Below are 21,386 nucleotides of genomic sequence, written 5' to 3'. Positions count from 1 at the left end.
AAAGCTACAACGGTAATTAGTTTTTTATGCAAAGTTGAAGAGACGTTTGATAGAATTCTGATTGAAATGATACAGCAGATAATAATGAACAAAATCTGGGAAGTGCAGTGTGACATTATGCCAGCTTGCCTGAGAAGGACGTGGAATTGTAAAAAGCAGCCGGTCGCAAATGAGAGAGAGAGAGAAGGGGGAGAGGGACACAGAAATGAGAGAGAGCTAGAGGGCGAGAATGAGAGACAGGGAAAAGAGAAGGAAACAAATGAGAGAGAGAGAGAGAGAGAGAGAGAGAGAGAGAGAGAGAGAGAGAGAGAGAGAGAAAGAAAGAAAGAAAGAAAGAAAGAAAGAAAGAAAGAAAGAAAGAAAGAAAGAAAGAAAGAAAGAAAGAAAGAAAGAAAGAAAGAAAGAAAGAAAGAAGAAAAAACAAAGAGGGAGAGAAAGAGAAAAGAGAGAGAGAAAAGAGGAGAAAAAGAAAGAGAAATGGGAAAATGATGGAGGGAGAGAATGAGAGAGGGGAAAAAGAAACAAATGAGAGAGAGAAGGGGAAAGGGAGAGAATTGAAAGAGTTGGAGGGAGAGAATGAGCGAGGGAAATAAATGAGAGAGATGGGGAAAGAAAGAAAGAAAGAAAGGAAGGAAGGAAGGAAGGAAGGAAGGAAGGAAGGAAGGAAAGAAAGAAAGAAAGAAAGAAAGAAAGAAAGAAAGAAAGAAAGAAAGAAAGAAAGAAAGAAAGAAAGAAAGAGAAAAAAGGGGGAGAGGGTGGAAAAAGAGAAAAACAGAAATGAAAGGGAGGGGGACAGAGAGAGAGAGAGAGAGAGCCATTTCCCACAGAAAACACCAAGAGCAACAAAACCCTGGGTAGGCATGGCTGGGGGTCATGTGACTGGGTGGGAGTGGTGTTGAATTGGCCACACCCACCCAGCCATGCCCACCCAGGGCAGTCATTAGGGCAGAAAGCCCCTTGCTAAAAATGTGAAGCCCACCCCTGGGTACCATTATATTTGAACCCATTGTCTCACCTATCTCATCTTTTACCATGTATATTAACCTGCACATGCTATAACCCCATCTATGGATTAAATATATATTAAAATTTGCATATGTCTATTAAGAGACACCCCCTCCTTTCAGTCTTTTCTATAATTCACTGATCCATTAACCAGTTTATATTTCAATTAAAATGTTCTTATCTTCATTTTAAATAAACTAAAAAAATATCATACAATGGGTAAGTAGGCATGTGGATTGGACTCAGACTTCTCACATCCTGCCAATGTTATCGTATTTATTTAAGAAAATTTTGTGTGATCAATCCTATTTTACATTTTGCACCTTCAGTTAAAAAAAATGTATAAATGATAAGGAAATCATGAGAACCTCAGAACACAAGCAATGGCTTTTTCTACAGATATTGCTACTCATCAAGAAGGTTGCTATTTTATTTAAAAAACGATTACACTGTTTAGCACTAAGAATTGCTGTGACAAATCTGGCAGAGAAACATATCTATGAATGAAATAATCAAATCACAAGAGACATAAATGACACAAACCAAGTTCAACATGATGAAAAGCAACAAGCCAGAAGAGAGAATAGGTTGGATAAAAGAAAAATAGTTTTCCTAAACTCTGGGAAACATATGTTCTAGATTAGAATTATATTTAATGGGCTTTAAAACAGGAAGAAAGAAAAGCTTTTGTAATTGATTCTTTGGAAAATAGAATAGGTTAGAGATCAGATAATTTAATGTTAATTAACCTGTAGTTGTAATAAGATGCTAGGTTAAATTTAAAACACACCATTAAATTTTCCACGTTTCCATGGAGATATATTCAGAGTATAGGCAGCTGTATCCCCAGGTTCTACCTTCAAAGTCTTTTCACCAGTCACTATGGGAATATCTGAAGATACCTGATAGGACCAGGGGGGAAAAAGACTCCATTACAATTTTCTTGCAAATAGTTTAGAAAATTTAGCTCTTAAAATGAGTTTAAATTCCAGTACTTTTCTACCATGCTTAATTAGAACTACCAGGCCTTCATTATAAAAGTGCAAATGACTACATTGCAAAAGCAGTTTGTTGCTGCTATCACTTGATCACTTTGCTGCAATCTAGTACTGTAGTCATCTAGATTTTATATCCAGCTTAATTGATTGTTGTATGAAGGAAACAATTTCTGGGGTATCATTTCAAATCTGTCAAGTTAGGTATACAGTGATACCTTGGTAGCCAACTGCTTTGAAACTCATTGAATTTGGTACTCAATGCATTTTGATGTGAAAGTTTTGTCCTGGCACTTATTGTTTGTTTAGTACTCGATGCACAAGCTTGGCTGCCTCATGACTCCCTATATTATCTTTTATGGGAAAAATTTGTTTGGTATTCACCATTACAACTTCCAGAACCAATTAACAATGAGTACCAAGGTACCACTTTAATAACTTTTAATTTTTTTTGACAAAAGTGAAGCCTTCAAGATGACTTTTTCTAAAGCTTTAAAATCATACAGTAAATTTAAAAAGGAAAAAATACTCAATATACTTTTAGATGCATAATGTAAGCATACAAATCATTTGAATTGACATTTATCATGGAAAAATCACAAAGTGATACATTAGAGGTATGTGTATATGTATGGTGTGTGTGTGTGTGTATTCATTCATTATTTCAAATGAATATTTTCTACTTTCCATTCTAGTGTTAAAAACTGTTTTCTCAGGTGATAGTGTAATTGATACAAGTAGAATAATGTAAATTAGAGGTAGACAGCCTGAAATCTCAAGATATCATGGAGCTCTTGAAACCTCCTAAAGATACAGACCCTAAAAATCTACAAAAGTTAAAATTGTCATTGTTTAAGAATGAAAAAAATATTGATTGTATGAGTAAGGAGAAATATTTTAACTATATAATTTTAATTAAGTATAAGTTAAAATAAAATAAATCTGTTCTAATTGGTTTTAACTTTATTACCTTTCTTCCGGTGCAGGCTCTTAGCATAGTACTCAAAAATCAAAGGCAGCACATGTACCAGAGCAATTGTATCCTTAATATCAATAAGGTCAATCTAAACCTAATTATGGTTTGGATTGAGACCAATCTTAGATTATAATGTAAAAATAATAATCTAAAGGTCCAACAGATTTTCATAACATGATAATGAAAGAGACTGAGTATTTCTGGATATCAGTTTTTCACCCAGCAGTTAACAGGAATTTATGGCAAAAGGAAAGCAGAGCAATCTTCCCAGGCTTAGCCAAAGACAGCTATTGATAATACAGAACCTTTTTCTCATCATTGGTCTAGGGCTGAGAGAGACTGATGGCCTAAGCTTACTCAGTTGGCTTTGTAAGTGGGATTAAAACTCACAGTCTACTGGTTTCTAGCCTGATGCCTTAACCACTAAAACAAACTAGTTCCTGCATTTAATAGTAAAAGTATTAAAAATAAACACAAATACTCAACTGAAGCATTTCTTATTTTTGGTTTTGAAGACAGATCTTCTGATTTTGAGAAGATCTTATGAAAAGAGAGAAAAATACTAAATTTTGCTTCTGTTATTTATTTTTCTGTTATTATTATTTTACTACTCTAAGCATGTTAATGATCACAAGATGGAAAACAATTTAACTAATAATAAAGATCAAAGGAATCTCAAACTAGTTGGGCGAATGGAATACCTTTTATTTCTGAAAGCTCAGTGCTTCATACTGTATATTACATCATTGGTTATTCTTTATATCATTTGTATAATGACATCATTGCACAGATCACATAAATGAAGTTATTTGCATCATTTGCAAATGATATTGTGATACAAATCAGCTTGAATGATATAAAACCAGTGTAAATTTACCAATTCATTTAAGGCTATGTAACAAGCAAAAGACATCTATTATTTCAGGGGAATGTCTGTGGAGCAATTTGGTTTTCTGTATCCAAAGTCTGCTTAAAGAATGTCTTTATATTGAGGTTTCACTGTATACTTATTAGACTGATCATTCTGTAAAACATTCAAACTGACATATATACCTTATATATCAATTCATTCTTGGTAAAATTTGGTACCATTATGACCTTCTGTATACTTTGTCTAACTTGGCAATCTAGGTTAATATGATCCAGTGCCAATGGTTTTGTTGCAATCCCTTTCAAGAAAAAGATATGATTGGTACCATCTGCTTCATTTTGTAAAGTAAGCTGCCCCTATGATAATAGAAAAGAAACATTTATTATCAGGGCAAAAACATTTTTGCAAAATAAAAAAGCAAGTAAATAAGAATATAATAAAAATTAATCCCTCCCAAATTATAGATAGTCCTCAATTTACAACCACAGTTGAGACCAACACTTCTGTTGATTGTTAAATGAATTGTGCTTGATTTTACAACCTTTTTTTGCCATGGTTGTTAAGTAAATCATTTAAGTTAAGCAAATTCAGTTTCCCCTACAGAGTTTGTTTGCCCAAATTTTAATCACTTGATGTGATGATGTCTCCTGTGGATGACAACTCCTCCACTTCTTCCTCAGAGGCCTCGAGGGAGAATGAGACTGTTCCTGACGTGTCAGAAATTACTGATTCTGAACTGCCAGCAGAAAAGGCCTCGGCTGTGGAGAGCTTGCAGACCAGTGAGGAAGAGGGAGAGGAGCTGCCTGCCATAGTGAATGCCAAAGTACACAGGGCAGAGAGGCAGAGGTCTGCCAGATTGCTGGGGAAAAGGCCTGCCCCTCTTGATGGGCTGCACCAGGAGCTACTTAGCATGGCAGACAGAGGGAGATATTGCTGGAAGCAATGTGTGTGGGTCATGGCCAGATGTTGGTTTGTGAGATGCTGCAGTGAATTTAGTTTAAGTTGTCGGAGACTGTGCAGGGGTGAGATTCAAATTTTTTAACAACCAGTTCTGTGAGTGTGGCTTAATTTGTGGGTGTGGCTTGGTGGTCATGTGGCTAGGTGGGCATGCTTGCTTGCTGGGGGTGATTTGGTGGTCACGTGACTGGGTGGGCATGGCTAGGTGATCATTACTGGGTGGGCATGGCTAGGTGGCCAGGTGACTGGCAAACCAAATACAAGTGGTCCTCACTCAATGGCCGGTTGCTTAGCAAGTGTTCTAATTTATGACTGACTTCCCCAGAGCTACTTGACCTTTTTTTGGAGTTTTGACAGCCATGCACACACACACACACACACTGCCTTCTAACCCTGCTATTCTATGATTCTGTAAGGATCTCCTGCTGGAGCAGAGGGTTGGACTAGAAGATGACCTCCTAGATCCCTTCCAGGCCAGCCCTAGATTGCTGTTCTGCTTCAAAGAGTCTTCTGAAGCCAGGGTTTGTGTCCTTCCTTCCTCTCCCTTTTTTTCTTTCTCCCTCCCTCCCTCCTTCCATGTATCTATATACCCATTCATATATCTCATTCACTTTCTCCTCCCTCCCTCTTTCTTTCTTTATCTTTCTGTCCCTTCCTTCCATCCCCTCTCTTTCTTTGTCTATCCCTTTTCTTCCTTTCTCTTTCCCTTTTTCTTTATTTCCCTTTTCTTTCTTGTCTCTTTCTCTCTCTCTTTCCCTCTCTTCCTCTCTCTTTTCTCTCTTTCTCTTTTTCTTTCTCTCTCTTTCTCTTCCCCTCTTTCCTTTTCCCTCTTTCCCCCTCTCTCTCTTTCCCTCCCGCTTTCTCTTTCTCTCTCTTTCCCTCTTTCTCTCTCTCCTTCCCTCTCTCCTTCTCTCTTCCTCTTTTTCTTTCCCTTTCTCTCTCTTCCTCTTTCTTTCTCTCTCTCTTCCTCTCTTCACCACTCTCTTTCTTTTTCTTTCTCTCTCTCTTTTTCTCTTTCCCTTTCTCTTTCCCTCTTTCTCTTTCTCTTTTCTCCCTTTCTTTTTCTTTCTCTCTCTTTCTCCCTCTCTGTTTCTCTTTCCCTCTTTCTCCCCACCCCTCTCTATATATATACCCCTTCCCTTCCTCCTTCCCTCTCTCCTTCTAAAGCTAGGAGACTCACCTGAAACACACACACACACACACACACACACACACACATGCTTCCAATGTTGCTCGTTAACTTGCTTCCCAGCCAGTCTCCCAGTGTCCCAGGAACCAGATACGATTGTCCATTTGCACCTGGTCCCGTGTTTCTCAGAAAAGTTGGAAGGCAAGGTCAAACAAAGAGGCTGTGGGTGGGACTTCCTCCCCTCCCTCTTTTGGGGAAAGGAAAGGGCTGGGAACTTCAAGTGCTCATCCCGCTGGCAGCTCTGGGCTAGGCTGCAAAACTTACTTTCTTCCCGTGGCTGGTAGCAGAGGGAAAGGCGAGCCAGCCAGGGCAGAGCCATCGCCACTTGGTTCCCTGCCAACCTGCATCTTGTCCCCGGCTCGGATTCTCTATAGTTGCTGGGGCTTGTGTCTGCTGGAGGGTGCAGGAGGCAACCAGGAAGCATGAGGCTTATGCCAGCCGCATCACCCCTCTGCCAGCCACCCCTTGGGCCGAGCCCCTCAGGCCGAGCATTTTAGCTGAGTGTGGGCTGCCGCTGTGCAAGCTCCATGGGCTGGAAGATCCGCTCTCACGAGGCTTGACTTGCATCATTTTCACAGCAGCAGCCAACATTTAGCCAAAGAGTGGGCGGCAGGCAAGGGACAATGCAGGTGGCATAGCATTGTGCTCCATGGTCACCCCACCCCCAACCCTAGCAGGCAAGGCCCAGCAGCGGCAGAGAATCCAGGTGGGACCCAAGCGGGGACAGGTCAGCTCTGGCTCGCCTTCCTCTTGGCCACCAGCAAGCCAGGCAAGTGGGGTGGGAGGAGAAGCTTGCTAAGACATGAGTGCTGAGGATGGCAGTGGCATGGCGGTGGCGGCCTAGGCCAGCCCAGGAGTAAGGACTCAACCAGGGCTTGTGGAAGCAATGGCAGCAAAGGGCGAGGGCAGCGGTGGTATGGCAGTGGTGGCCTAGGCCGGCCCAGGAGTCGGGATGCAACTGTGGCTCATAGCAGCAGCGGCATGTAGGCAACCAGGGCTTGCAGAGCCTCACTCACCTAGAGAGATCAGATAGTGGATGGCAGGCAGCAATGGCTGGCTGGCTGGCTGGCTGGCTGCTGCTGCTGGAAGCAATGGCAGCAGGCAGGAAAATGTGGGAAGTGATGTAGTGCACATGCGCTATAAGGGTGACTGGGTGGAGCGGGCTGGGGAGAATGCCATCAGTGATGGTCATACATGCGCGCCGGTCGCGCATGTGCAATAAGGACTGATTGGGCAGCGAACAGAGGAGAAGGCGGAGAGGGGCGGGGCCAGCCAGGGGCTCATTTTACCGATTCTCCGAACTACTGGGAATGGTAACAACTGGTTCTACAGGTGCAAACTGGTAGAATCCCACCCCTGACTCTGTGTTCATGTTTTGGACCCTGTGAGCAGCTGGTTATCTGCTTGATGGATTAATTGGCCAATGCTGCAAGTTAAGTCTGGGGCTTGTTCGTGGTTGGCTTCGCTTGAAAACAACCTTTTGAACTTCTGTTCTAGGCTTTTCCTGTGAATTCTACTTGTAAACCGTGAACTCTGATCATTGGACTGGCTGACAAACCTAACGGGAGGCTCCAAACCCCATATTGGATTTCTTTGTTATCTACTTGGTCTTGAGCCAAATAGCTGTTCTAATCTAGCAGCTGTGAATGAGCTGAAACCTGAAACAAAACTGCTGGAGGAAAGACAAAATAAAGCTCTCTCTAAACCAACACTGATGTGTGGGTGAGTGAGGCAGCACACTTGATCATAGGGATCCTGTGATGGTTGTCAGTGTGAGGATTAGTCATAAGACACTTTTTTTCATTGTAACTTTGAACAATTGCTAAAGGAATGGTGGTAAATTGAGAACTACTTATTCAAGATAGTTACAAGATGGCAATCCCAATAACATACAAATGGCCCTCTAAAACAGGAATCCATCCGCCTAGCCTAAGGCTTAGGAGAATAATCAGGCTTCCAAGTCCTTTCAGAAGGCTATCAGAAAGAGACCCATTTGGATTTCGGGGACCTTGATTTAGAACAGAGAGTTACTTGAAAGTGAGAAAGGAAAATATGCATTCTGTTTTTTCTCATATTATGAATATGCTCACCAACCTTACTATTACAGATAACAGATACATACAACCCAAGTGTCAGGGCCCCAACAAATCCACCCCCATTCAATAAACCTAAGATTTCCAAGTAAACCTACACCCAAGAATGATCTCCTTAGTATTTTTAGCAGTAGATACGCTCCTTTATTAATTATTTCAATTCATATGGCTGTCGCCCATTCAAATTAAATGATTCTTAGCATCTAGCAGGAATTAAAAATTATATAAAAACTATACAAGTACAATCAGCAGCTGAGATACAAAAACCACAAACAGCAATTCTTTTGTGGTGTCTGGCCTTTGGACTATCTTTACCACCACCAACAACCATATTAGATAGGGCCAACATGAATGTTCTATTCTCTTCTGATGGATTTATTGGACAGGTAAACGTAACTAGGGAGAGATAATCCCTTAAATAATCTAGTTCCATGTCATGAAGGGCTTTATAGGTAATTACCAGCACCACAAATTGAACCTGGGAGGCAATTGCTGGCCCCATGAAGGCTTTGTGAGAAAACTACCACATTCAACCTTGGGAATAAAGCCTTGTGCAGCCAGAACTTGTCTTAAGAAAAGCCAGACCAAGCATGCTTGGTCAGCAATGGGAGCAAGATGATGGTGACAATCAGCTGAGTGTGGTATAATAATAGGATGGCAGCATCTGTGGAGTGTAGGCCACCAAAATGTTACAAGGGGAGATAGGCGGATGTGGGGAATTGAAGACCTCCAGTGGTGGTAAGTTGGTTGGACTGACAACACCTGAATTTTAATCATATGACCACAGGGATGCTGTAATGACTGTAATTTTGAGAACCGGCCATAAATACCAATTGTTCAATGGTGCTATAACTTTGAATGGTTGCTGAACAAATGATCATAACTCAATGACTACTTGTATTGCTCAGTATTTTCTGGAGCTAACCTATATTTTAAAATGCAATTCCAATAGTATATATCATACTATTCCTACAAAAAAAAACTGTCAAAAATTACAACAGCAAACAGTGGAAAAAGACAAAATAATTTCCTGCAATTCTGATCTAGCTGAGCTCTGACAACTATTGCAATTACAAATTAGATCAAACTTAGAGGTCATCTAACCAAATCCCGTATATATACAACAATATCATACAATATCCTAAGTGCCTTCAATTAAGCATATAATTAAACATAAAAACCAAACAATATTATATAAGCATGATTTATAATGTTATTTGATCAATGCTACTATAATACAAAAGAAAGTATAAACTATATATATTACTATTCCAAAACTCATAAGAACCAAGAATGAATTGTAGCAAAAGAGACATAAGAAATGTAAGAGCCCCAGTTCAGATAATACATAAACTCTGAATTTCTGGTTATTTTAGCTGCACTTGAGAATGGGAGGTTCAAGTGGATATTAACATATATGCTATATCAGTAAATAGCTTGTCAATGCTATATGTTGATTTCTGAAATTCTGGATTATCTCTCTGTGTTTGTCAGATCCGTGTATCTGCCATTCTTCAATGGAAGAAGAAGGGGGGAGGGAAGTTGGTAAAAGAAATCCTTTTTTGATGTAACTTGAATATATTAAATCTTATATTGAATTTGTATAACCTACACGATATACAACGGAGAGACTGAAACCAGATGCTCCAGAAACCTGTCACCTCTGGAAGAGACAGCAAAAGAGAAGGGACCATAAAAATTCCAGCCGGGAAGTGTTTCCTGAGAAACCCTTCAGAAGATTGTTCTCAGAAGAGGGGAGGGGGAATTTACATGTTGATTCTTTGTTTTACAAAATACACATCAAAATAAGGGGAAGGGTCCTAAATTCCCTTATCTATCACTGCATGCCTGGGAGACGTTAGACGCTGCTTTTGATCCCTACTTGAATTGTCTCATCTCAATAAAGGATTCCTTTTGATACATTTGGTTTTCAGAAGTTCATTCTTGTTCATTGAAATGGAAAAAGTTCAGTAGCCTGACAGTGTTAATGTAATCAAAGAGTTAACAATTTGGTGAATGATTAAAAGATAAAACTGAAACAGATATGAAAACATTTTATAAGCTCTGGGTTTAGATTTTTTTTATGTATGTTTACATATATTTACAAATTGCACGCTACTTTAGTCTGCTTTATAGTCACTAATAGATGCATATACAATTAAAATACTCTTGTCATAAGTGCAAATGAATATCATGCCAGAGGACCAAAAACAGACACACAAGTGATGTTTTTATTTCTTACCATAGTTACACATTCAGCAGTTGACTGGAACATGAGAGGATACATACTTGTTTCACCAGCGACTATATACATAACAGGAGGACCATAAAAACAGTATCCTTTTAATTCTGCTTTAAGCTTCCAGTCTTGTTGACTCAGGTTAGTCTAAAACATGAAAGTAGTCAATATTTTATGAGGTGCAAGACATATAAGAACTATTAAAGAACAGCACAGAATGGGGAGAAGGGGAAAAATCTCAATTCAATATTTCAATGATACTTACTGTGTTTCCCCAAAAATAAGACCCACCCAAAAAACAAGCCCTAGCCTGATTTTTTGGGTGGGCCTAATATCAGCCCTACCCCAAAAATAAACCCAGGGGGATGGGTGTAGCGAAAAGTATTTGGTCAAGTATTGGGTGCTTGGGAACAGAGCGATTTGCTCCAGAGAAATGACAGAGACTCAAAGCTTTGTGTGCTTATAAAGGGGATGGTTTGAAACAGAGTGATTAGGTGATTAGGTCTGTTTCAAAGCTTACCATTTGCAAGCACATGAAGCTTCGTTTCCCTCTGGGCAAAATGTGCACAGCAGAGCCAGAGACGATCCCAACACAACACAATATTCTTAAAAGATTAATCTCATCCTGGGCACCCTTTTTTTGAACTATTACCATCTGGCAGATGGTACAGGATAATAAAAACAAGGACACATAGGCTGAAAAACAGCTTCTATCCCAGGGCAGTAACTATATTGAATTCTATTGTATAGTGCAATATTAATGCAATATCGGGTTTTCAATTCAATTATATAGAATGTGAAGAATGTATGTTTGTGTTTTTATTTTTATAGTTATGATGTACACCAGTAGTTGCCAAAGTGGGCGGTACTGCCCCCTGTGGGGGGATGCCTTAGGGGGGGGTTGCTAAGAAGCAAGGAGGCCGGCAGGGGGGCGCTAAGAGGTGGCAGGGAGGCACTGGAGGTGGGCCCCTTGCAGGGCGCAATTCAGGAGTGGGATTCACAAGAACCGGTTATTACCATTCCTGGTAGTTTGGAGAACTGGTAAAATGGGCCCCTGGCTGGCCTTGCCTCTCTCTGCCTGCTCCTCTTGTTCCCTGCCATCAGTCCTTATTGCATATGCATGACAATCGCTGATGGCATTCTCCTCCCGCCTGCCCCGCCCAGGCACTCCTTATATAGCGCATGTGTGCTTGATTCCCACATTTTCTCACCCGCCATCATTGCTTCCAGCACCAGCCAGCCAGCCAGCCAGCCATCACTGCCTGCCTTCCACCATCTGATCTCCTTAGGTGAGCGATGCTCTGCAAGCCCCAGTCACCTACATACCGCTGCTGCTGCCAGCCCCAGTTGAATCCTCACTCCTGGGCCGGCCTAGGCCACCACAGTTGCACTGAGGGCGGAGCTGATGTCGCGACGATACGGTTGCAATCTCGGGGCTCTGAGACTTCAGCCGATATCTTTGTCCCTGGTCGGTCCAAACAGACCTAAACCGTCCCGTAGAGATGGTGATAGTGAAGGGCACATCCTGTGGATCCCAGGGACACCGCAAAGTCCCTGGTTGATTCAGGAGAAGCCCTTTTGCCAGCGGTGGAGAGGCAGCCATTAAGCTGCTGAAGTTGGGACAGCTCCGGAAAGGAAGAGACTGAAAGAGAAAGTGTGTCGGTTTGGTGAGAACTTTTTTTTACTATTATTCTGAGACTTAAAAGGACACCCTAAGAAAAAGAAAAAATCTGTAAAAGTTTTGACAGAACTGAGTAAGCGGCGGTTTTTAAATGGAAACATCAAAGTGAGGCTTGGCTTTTTACTTTTTTACTACTGGACTTCTATCGTGATTTAGCTTTGTTAACTGGACTGGTTTTTCTTTTATATATATTTATTTTTTCTTTTCTTTTTTTCTTTTTTTAATCTTTTAGATTAGAGGCTCCCTTTAGTTATTTTTCTTTTATATATATATATATATATATATATATATATATATATATATATATTTTCTTTCCTTTTTTAAACTTCTATTACGTTCTGTCTGGGAAAGGAGGGGGAAAGTGAGAACAAAGAAATTTTGTAACACTGCCAACTAGAGGCTTGAAAATATTTTACTTGAAGTTGAGAGAACTGTGAAAAACTCCCCTTTCAAGGCCATTGAAACTTGATAAGATAGAGGGAAGAACATGAGAGTGTTATTACAGGTGTTCTTCTGGACTTCTATCAACAATTGAAGTTTGGCTTTGAAGCCTGTGGAGAAGAGACTTTTAATAAGAGCCTTGGATAATTAAATAAAGTGCAGTGTGTTCTTTTTTATTTTATTTTTAGTTGTGTTACCCCTCCTTACCAGCTCTACTGTACTTCTTTCCTTTTTAAAAAAAGAAAAAAACCTTTATTTTTGTAATATTTTTACTTTTGCTTTTTATTTTAAAGGGAAAGCCTCAGAATTTTTCTTTTTTCTTTTTTCATTGGGATTTTTGCTTCTCCCATTCATATTTTTGGTTTATCTTTATGGGTTGTTTTTTTTGAGACCTCTCAATTGGATTAAGGTGTGAAGAACCTGAAGAAATTTTCTCTCTCATCTTTCTTTTTTATTATTATTGGGCTTTTTTCTTCTTTTTATTTTTATTTTTTATCTTGGATTACAAGTGACCATTTCATAATTGGATTAAGGTTCAGAAGAACCTGAAGAATTTTTCTTTCCTTTTTTTACATTACTATTGGGCTTTTTACCCTCTACCACTTTTATTTCCCATTTTGGATTATAATTGGCTACTTGAATTTGAAGATTTTGACCTTCAAAATGAGTAGGAAACTCATACCTTCTGGTGCCTCAACTTCTACTTCCGCCTCCCCACCATCTGGAGGACAACGTTTAATTCAGACAACGTTAAAGCAAGATAAAGAACAAGAAAAATTGACTCTACAGATGATTATGCAAGGAATCCAAGATCTTAAAACAAAACCAGACACCATTGAAAAGAGAACAGAGAATATTGAACAAAGAACAGAGAACATCGAACAAAGAACAGAGAACATCGAACAAAGAACAGGGAGGACTGATGAAAAAATTGAAAATATTCAACAAATGATGGCGAAATATGATGAGAGATTCCAAAAAATTGAAGAAGAAGATAAACAAAGAGATGAGAAGATTGGAAGCATTGACAGTAGATTAACAGTGGTTGAACAAGATAAAAGTGGGATGCTGAAGTGGAAGATGGACAGATCAGAATTCTATCTTAGATTTCAAAATATAGAGGAAGAAAAAGGACAAAATCTAGCTGCGATAATGATAGAAATATTGCCTGAAGCTTTGGAAATAACTGAAGAGAAGATGATGGATGGAATAGATGAGGTATACCAAGTTTTTACAAGATATACGATGAGAAATAACCTACCAAGAGAAGTTCACATTAGATTTACAAAGAAAGCCATTAAAACGCAAATATTTTATTTATTTATTTATTTATTTGATTTGCCAATTGTTTACAAGATAATAAGTATAAGTGTATACATAGTTGTGAATACATGAAATGGGTACATATAAGAAAAATAAAAGAAGAATAAGAGAAACAATAGGACAGGGACGGTAGGCACGTTGGTGCGCTTATGCACGCCCCCTACAGACCTCTTAGGAAAGGGGTGAGGTCAATAGTAGACAGTCTAAGGTTAAAGTTTTTGGGGTTTGGGGAAGAAACTACAGAGTCGGGTAGAGTATTCCAGACATTGACCACTCTATTGCTGAAGTCGTATTTCCTGCAATCAAGTTTGGTGCGGTTAACTTTGAGTTTGTATCTATTGTGTGCTCTTGTGTTGTTATGGTTGAAGCTGAAGTATTCATTGACAGGTAGGACATTGCAATGTATGATTTTATATACCATGCTTAAATCAGACCAAAGACGGCGTAATTCAAAGTTTTCTAGTTCTAGAATTTCAAGTCTGGTGGCATAAGGTATTCTACAATGAGTAGAGGAGTGGAGAACTCTTCTTGTGAAATATTTCTGGACTTTCTCAATTGTGCTAATATCAGATATGTAATGTGGGTTCCAGACTGATGAACTGTATTCAAGTATTGGTCTAGCAAATGTTTTGTATGCTCTGGTTAGTAGTGTGATATTACCAGAGAAAAAGCTACGTAGGATTAGGTTAACAACTCTTAATGCCTTTTTGGCTATGTAGTTGCAGTGGGCTCTAGCACTTAGATCATTAGAGGTGAGTATTCCAAGGTCCTTTACAGAGCTTGGGTCATCAACAAGATCTTGACTATTCAGCTTGTATTTTATTTTCTGATTTTTTTGCCAATATGTAAGACAGAGCATTTATTTGTTGAGATTTGAAGTTGCCATTTGTTTGACCATTCTGATACATAGTCAAGATCTTTTTGTAGGGTAGCAGTATTGTCTGTGGTATTGAACAGCTTTACATCATCAGCGAAAAGAACGCAATTGCTCTTAATATGATCACAGAGGTCATTTATGTAGAGTATGAAGAGAGTTGGTCCTAGAACACTGCCTTGGGGGACACCACTATTGACAGGTACAGAATTTGATAGGACGCTCCCAATTTTGACCATTTGTTGTCTGTTTGCCAGGAATGCTTCTATCCAGTTATTCAGTTGTCCAGAGATACCATAGGATTTTATTTTTAGGAGTAGTTTGTCGTGTACCACTGAATCAAAGGCTTTACAGAAGTCTATGTAGATTGCGTCTATTGCTTTGCCCTGGTCGAGTTGTGTCGTCCATATGTTTTTTGCAGTGTAAGAGTTGCAGATTACAGGATAGTTTTTTTCTGAAACCAAATTGTTTATTGGAGAGTAGGTTGTTTGTCTCTAAGTGGAGGATAATGGATTGGTTAATAATTGATTCCATGACTTTACAGGTGACGCAGCATAAGGAGATTGGTCTGTAATTTTCAACTAGGCTTGGGTCTCCCTTTTTGAAGATGGGGATGACTGTGGCTTGTGACCATAGGTTAGGCAAGGAGTTGGTCCTGAAAGATTTTTCAAAGATTATGCTTAGAGGTTTGGCTATGGCAGTGGATAGCTTTTTTAAGAAGTAGGCACATATTCCATCCGGTCCAATAGATAGAGATGGTTTTAGATTGCGTAGTGCCTTTTCAACATTGTCTTCTGTAAAATCGATATGTATTAGATCATTGTTGTTATCTGTGGTACGGCTAGGAAATACTGGGCATGATCCATTGCTGTTTACAAATACTGAGCTGAAGAATGTGTTAAAGATGTTGACTTTAGTGGTGTCGTCGTTGCAGTCTTTACCATCAGGTCCTATCAAGGGTGGGGTAGACCTTGAGTCTTTTAGTTTGTTGTTTACAAAATTGTAAAAAGCACGGGTGGAATTGGTGCTTAGAAGGTTTTCCTCTTGTTTAATGTGATAATTGATGCATTCGGTCTTTATCTGGTGGCATAAATATTACAAGTGGCAAGAGAGAAAACGTTGAAATACAAAGGCAAGGAGATTGTGGTTTTAAAACAAATACCCAGAAGAGTGAGAGAGATGAGAAGAGAATATCGATTTTTGACTAAAATGCTACTGAAAAAAGAGGTGAATTATAGATGGCTGATTCCAGAAGGACTAATATTTACATGGCAAGAACAGAGACATAGAATTGATTCAATTGAGAAAGCAGAATTATTCTACGCAGAATTTTTTGGAAGGAGAGAGGAAGAGGCAGAAAAAGAGATCTCACTAATTGAATTCCAAGAGGACCAAATGGGGACTGAAAAAGAAGAAGGCGTAGTAGGTGGATAGGTGGAGAACCAAGAACAACGTGAACCAAGATCTACAAGAGCTGTCAAACCTAAATACAAAATATAACTATGGAAGAGAAAAAACTGACTACAATGAATATAAATGGACTTAACTCAGCTGTTAAAAGAAGGAATTTTTTTCATAAATTAGAGAAATTAAAATTTGATATAATTTGTCTACAAGAAGTACATATTAAAAAACAATATGAACAATTGTTGGTACAGCCAAAATTAGGGAAAATATTTACTTCTTTGACTCAATGTAAGAAAAGAGTGGTTTTATACATTAAAGAGACTATCCTAGCAAAATTGATCCATACTGATGAAGATGGAAGAGTATTAATGGTGGAAATAATGGACAATAATATAAAAACACTCCTGATTGCTCCAAATGATAAACAAGAAGAATTTTATAAAAAATTACACATGAAAATAATTGGACTGGACTATGTTAATATAGTTATGATGGGAGATTTCAATGGAATTGTAGACAATAAACTGGACTATACAGCAACAACAAAGCAAAACAGAAAGACTCTCCCTAAACCTTTTCTTAAAATGATAGATGAATTAAATTTAAAAGATATATGGAGAGAAAGAAATGCTAAAACCAAACAATATATTTTTTACTCAAATAGACATTCATCATGGTCCAGAATAGACATGATTTGGATCTCAACAGAACTAATATCTAACATTCAAGAAACAAACATTGAAACAAGTACTTGGGCAGACCACAATCCAATGACAATTAAATGGAAAGGACAAAAAAGAAGATCGAGATGGACGTTTAAAATACTATTTTAAAGGAAAAAGACTTTACACAATGGATGGAGAAAGAATTGGCCTTTTTCTTTAGAGAAAATAAAAAAGAAGATACTTCAATTCAGAATGTCTGGGACACAATGAAGGCATATGCTAGAGGCTTGATAATAGACTATACAAGGAAAAAGAACATTAGGAAAAGGCAAGCTACTAAAGTTTTAGAAGATGAGCATAAAAGACTTGAAAAAGAACTACAGAAAACGCCACAGAAAAAAGACATTAAATTAAAAATGGACATAATTAAACATAAAATGGGTCAAATGAAGAAAGAAGAATTGGCACAGAAAATTAGAAGTGCTAAACAGAACTATTTTGAAGATGCAAATAAACCAGGTAGATGGCATACAAATTGAGCATACAAATTGAGAAAGGAGAAAGAATCAAGGAAAATATTGCAGTTAATAGATGATCAAGGCCAAGTTTGTTATGGCAATAAAGAGAAAAAGGAAATTATTTGAGACTTCTATGGGCAACTATACAAGCAAGAGAATATTGATGAGGAAAGAGTCAAACAGTACTTACAGAATGCTAATTTACCTAAGATACCTAAAGAGACTGAAGAAATGTTAGAAAGTAATATAACAATGATGGAATTAACTGAAGCACTTACGAAGCAAAATAATGGAAAAGCACCAGGTCCAGATGGGCTCCCGGCAGAATTTTATAAAACACTACAAGAATCGCTTCCATTGCTAGAAGTCATGAATGAAGTTATGTCAAAGAAGATGATACCTAAAACATGGTCAGAAGCTTATATTACACTTATTCCAAAAGAAGAGGCTGATCCATTGCAAATTAAGAATTATAGACCTATCTCTCTATTAAATGCAGACTATAAAATTTTTGCTTCAATTTTGGCAGAAAGACTTAAAAAATACTTAAATAACTTTATTCATCCAGACCAAATGGATTTCTGCCAAAGAGACAAATTAAAGACAACATGAGAGTAATTCTGGACACTTTGGAATATTATGAGGCACATCCTGAAAAGCAAATGGCTTTGATATTCTTAGATGCGCAAAAGGCATTTGATAATGTGAATTGGAGATTTATGTTATTATTACTGGAACAGATGGGTTTCGCCAGACAATTTATTCAAGCAATAGAAGCCATATACTATAAGCAAACGGCAAAGGTAATGATAGAGGGAGAATTTACAGATTCTATCAATATAAGAAAAGGTACAAGACAAGGATGCCCACTATCACCTTTGCTATTTGTATTAACTTTGGAAGTGTTGAACAGAAATATTAGAGATGATAAAAGTATAAAAGGAATGAAAATTAAAAAGGAAGAATTTAAATTGCAAGCCTTTGCGGATGATTTGGCCTTTATTTTGGAAGACCCCTTAGACACAGCTCCAAAATTATTGGAAAAGATAGAGACATATGGTGAGGTGGCTGGTTTGAAAATAAACAAAGATAAAACAAAGATCTTGACAAAGAATATGTTATTAAGACAAAGAGAAGAACTGGCAGGTCTGTGGAAAATGCAAGTTACGGATAAGGTTAAGTATTTGGGGATACATTTGACATCAAAATGTAGTACATTAAAAGAGAACAATTATATTAAACTTAAACAACATATAGCGTTAGACTTGATGAAATGGGAGAACTTACAATTGTCATTAATAGGGAGAATTTCAACAATCAAGATGAATATCCTACCCAGAATCTTATCCTTGTTTCAAACAATACCAATTAGGCTTGGAAAAGACTATTTTGAAGATTTAAAAAAAATTGTGTTGAAGTATGTATGGCAAGGCAAGAAAGCGAGAATAAAGTTAAAACTTTTACAAGATGCTAGAATTAGAGGAGGATTTGGTTTGCCTAATTGGGAGTTGTACTATCAAGCTGCAAATTTGATGTGGGCCAAGGAATGGATAACATTAAGAAAGACTAGATTGTTGACACTAGAAGGACGTGATTTCTTGTTGGGCTGGCATGCTTTTCTATGGTATAAGGCAGGGGTGGGCAAACTACGGCCCGCGGGCCACATCCGGCTCGTTAGTCTGTCCAATGCGGCCCGCCCCTGAAAAAAAATTGCTGCCATTGGTCTGTCCAATCCGGCCTGCCCCTGAAAAAAAATCGCTGGGCGTGGCATATTGCCCTGTGCCGCGTGGCCCCCAAAGCTGCAAAACAGTGTGGAGCGATCTAGGGGTAGGAAAGAAAAGAAATTTGCAAAGGCCTCGGCTGGGAGTTCAAAATCACCTTCGAGTACGACCTCTCCGAAGGTGAGTCCCCGCCGATCCCCCCCTTTTTTCTGGGGCTTCCAGGCTTAAACTTTGCAAAGGCAAAGCTTGCAGTCTGGAGCGTCTTCCCGCCAAGGAGCGGGAAGGCCTCCACCCGGCGGGCGGGGCGGGCTGCTTGGAGCCACCTAAAGCTAGGCCGCTGCTGGTGGAGCCTTGCCCTGCCTTGGTGCCCTGTTCCCCGGCTTGGCGGTCCTGCTCGGGCGGCACTTTAAAAGCCTGCTCCCAGCACCTGAGCAACTTCCCAGCAACTTTCTGCTTCGTTTTAACTCGCGGGCGCTCGCGCCTGGCCCCGAGCCGTGCGGCGGAGGGGAAGCCAGGCGGGCGGGCAGGCGGGCTGCTTGGAGGAGGCGACCCAGCGGCGCTCCGGGCTTCCCCTCCGCCGTGCGGCTCGGGGCGAGGCGCGAGCGCCCGCGAGTTAAAACGAAGCCGAAAGTTGCTGGGAAGTTGCTCGGATTTCCGGGGCTTCCAGGCTTAAACTTTGCAAAGGCAAAGTTTGCAGGCTGGAGCATCTTCCCGCCGAGGAGCAGGAAGGATTCCGCCCGGCGGGCGGGCGGGCTGCTTAAACTTTGCTCGGGTGGCACTTTAAAAGCCTACTCCCAGCACCCGAGCAACTTCCCAGCAACTTTCGACTTCCTTTTAACTCGCGGGCGCTCGCGCCTGGCCCCGAGCCGCGTGGCAGAGGGGAAGCCTGGCGGGTGGGCAGGCTGCTTGGAGGAGGCGACCCCGCGGTGCTCCGGCAGCAGCAACAGGCAGTTTCGCCCGGGCTCCACTCAGGTGTCCGGCTGGGGCTGTCAGGAGTTGCTACCACCGGCGGAGCTCCGTGCGGCTCCAGTCCCGCGTTGCCTTGGGAAGGAAAAGGCAAAACTAGGAGCTGCTGAGCCTGAGCCGCTGCTCCCGTTGCAAAGCACCGCCGCGGCTCTTCCTTTTTGCCTTTCCTTTCCCGAGGCAACGCGGGACTGGAGCCGCGCCGGCGGTAGCAACTCCTGACTCAGGGGGCCTCCGAGGGGAGGGGAAGGAGGAGAAGAGGGGGGGAAGGGTGGGGGGGCGATTCCCAAAAAATCTTGTGCTGACCCGGCCCGTCTGTCAAATTTTAAAAGTCAATGCGACCCCCGAGCCAAAAAGTTTGCCCACCCCTGGTATAAGGGAACTAAAACACAGGGCTATTTTAGAAGACATCTATTTTAAAAGACATCATCTTTGTGCTTAAATTGGGAGAAGATTAAAAGACAGTGTTATTTGAAAATTCCAGTTTGGTTATCGACTATTGAAGCATTTTCCTATCCTATAATTTATAAGAAGGAACAAACAGTTAGATATGGGGAAATATTGGATGAAAAGGGTGAACTTAAATCGATGCAAAATTTAGAGGAACAAGGTATAAAGATGAATTGGTTTTCATATGTGCAAATACATTCAAGGTATGATGAAGATTTTAAAACAGAAGGATTCTATGATAAATTGACTGATTTAGACAAGATTTTGACAGGAACTGATGAAAAGATGATTAAAAAATTATATGGTTATTTATTGGAAATTAAGCTAGAGGAAGAACAAGTTAAAGAAACTATGATTGCTTGGGAGAAGAATTTTGGATATGGGATTGATTTAGAGAAATGGCAAAAATTGTGGTCTCAAAATTATAAACTGACAATGTCAACAGCATATAAAGAAAATTTGTATAAGATGTTTTACAGGTGGCACTTTCCCCCAACAAGAATAGCAAGCATGTTCAAGAACAAATCCGAAAAATGCTGGAAATGTCATCAGATACCTGGCTCATATTACCATATGTGGTGGACTTGTGAGGACGCTAGAAAATATTGGATTAAAATTCGCATGTGGTTGGAAAAAATGACAAAGAAACACATAGACTTGAAACCAGAGATCTTTTTATTGGGAATCTTACCTGATACATATAGTAAAGATTTGAAATACCTGATTGTAAATGTATTAACAGCGGCTAGGATTGTATTTGCTAAAAACTGGAAAAATGAGAAAATACCATCGCAGGAAGAAATTATTAAGAAAATATTGGAATGTGCTGAAATGAGTAGATTGACATTTGAAATTAGAGAACAAGAGGATAAACAATTTTATAAAATTTGGGACCTGTTCTATCAATGGTTAGATAATAAAATACAATAATAGAATATTTAGAATTCTAGGAAATAATGAATATATAAAGATATATTTCTTATTTTGATATCATATCTATAATAATGTTCTTAGGATA

General features: G+C 39.6%; 2 protein-coding genes across 2 annotated transcripts in view; both read right to left on the bottom strand.

The window, feature by feature from the left end:
• LOC113424465 (cilia- and flagella-associated protein 47) overlaps positions 1-1,919 on the bottom strand; it is an 851,958-nt gene extending 850,039 nt beyond the window's left edge. Inside the window, exon 1 of the mRNA XM_087966882.1 lies at positions 1,796-1,919. The gene's annotated coding sequence lies outside the window, so the exon portion shown is untranslated. The remainder of the gene's footprint in view (positions 1-1,795) is intronic.
• Positions 1,920-4,011: 2,092 nt separating this feature from the next.
• The window catches only part of CFAP47 (cilia and flagella associated protein 47), a 245,919-nt gene continuing 228,544 nt past the window's right edge, over positions 4,012-21,386 (bottom strand). Inside the window, exons 47-48 of the mRNA XM_087966888.1 lie at positions 10,329-10,472; positions 4,012-4,203 (exon numbers count right to left, since the gene is read on the bottom strand). Coding sequence (XP_087823014.1) covers positions 4,012-4,203; positions 10,329-10,472 — 336 coding nt within the window. The remainder of the gene's footprint in view (positions 4,204-10,328; positions 10,473-21,386) is intronic.

Source organism: Notechis scutatus, chromosome 5 (assembly GCF_049901735.1).
Source record: "Notechis scutatus isolate UNSWTSFEM ecotype Mainland chromosome 5, rNotScu1.2, whole genome shotgun sequence".
Classification (NCBI taxonomy): domain Eukaryota; kingdom Metazoa; phylum Chordata; class Lepidosauria; order Squamata; family Elapidae; genus Notechis; species Notechis scutatus.
Note: the sequence above shows the minus strand (reverse complement) of the source record. Positions and strands in the feature narration are given on the sequence as shown.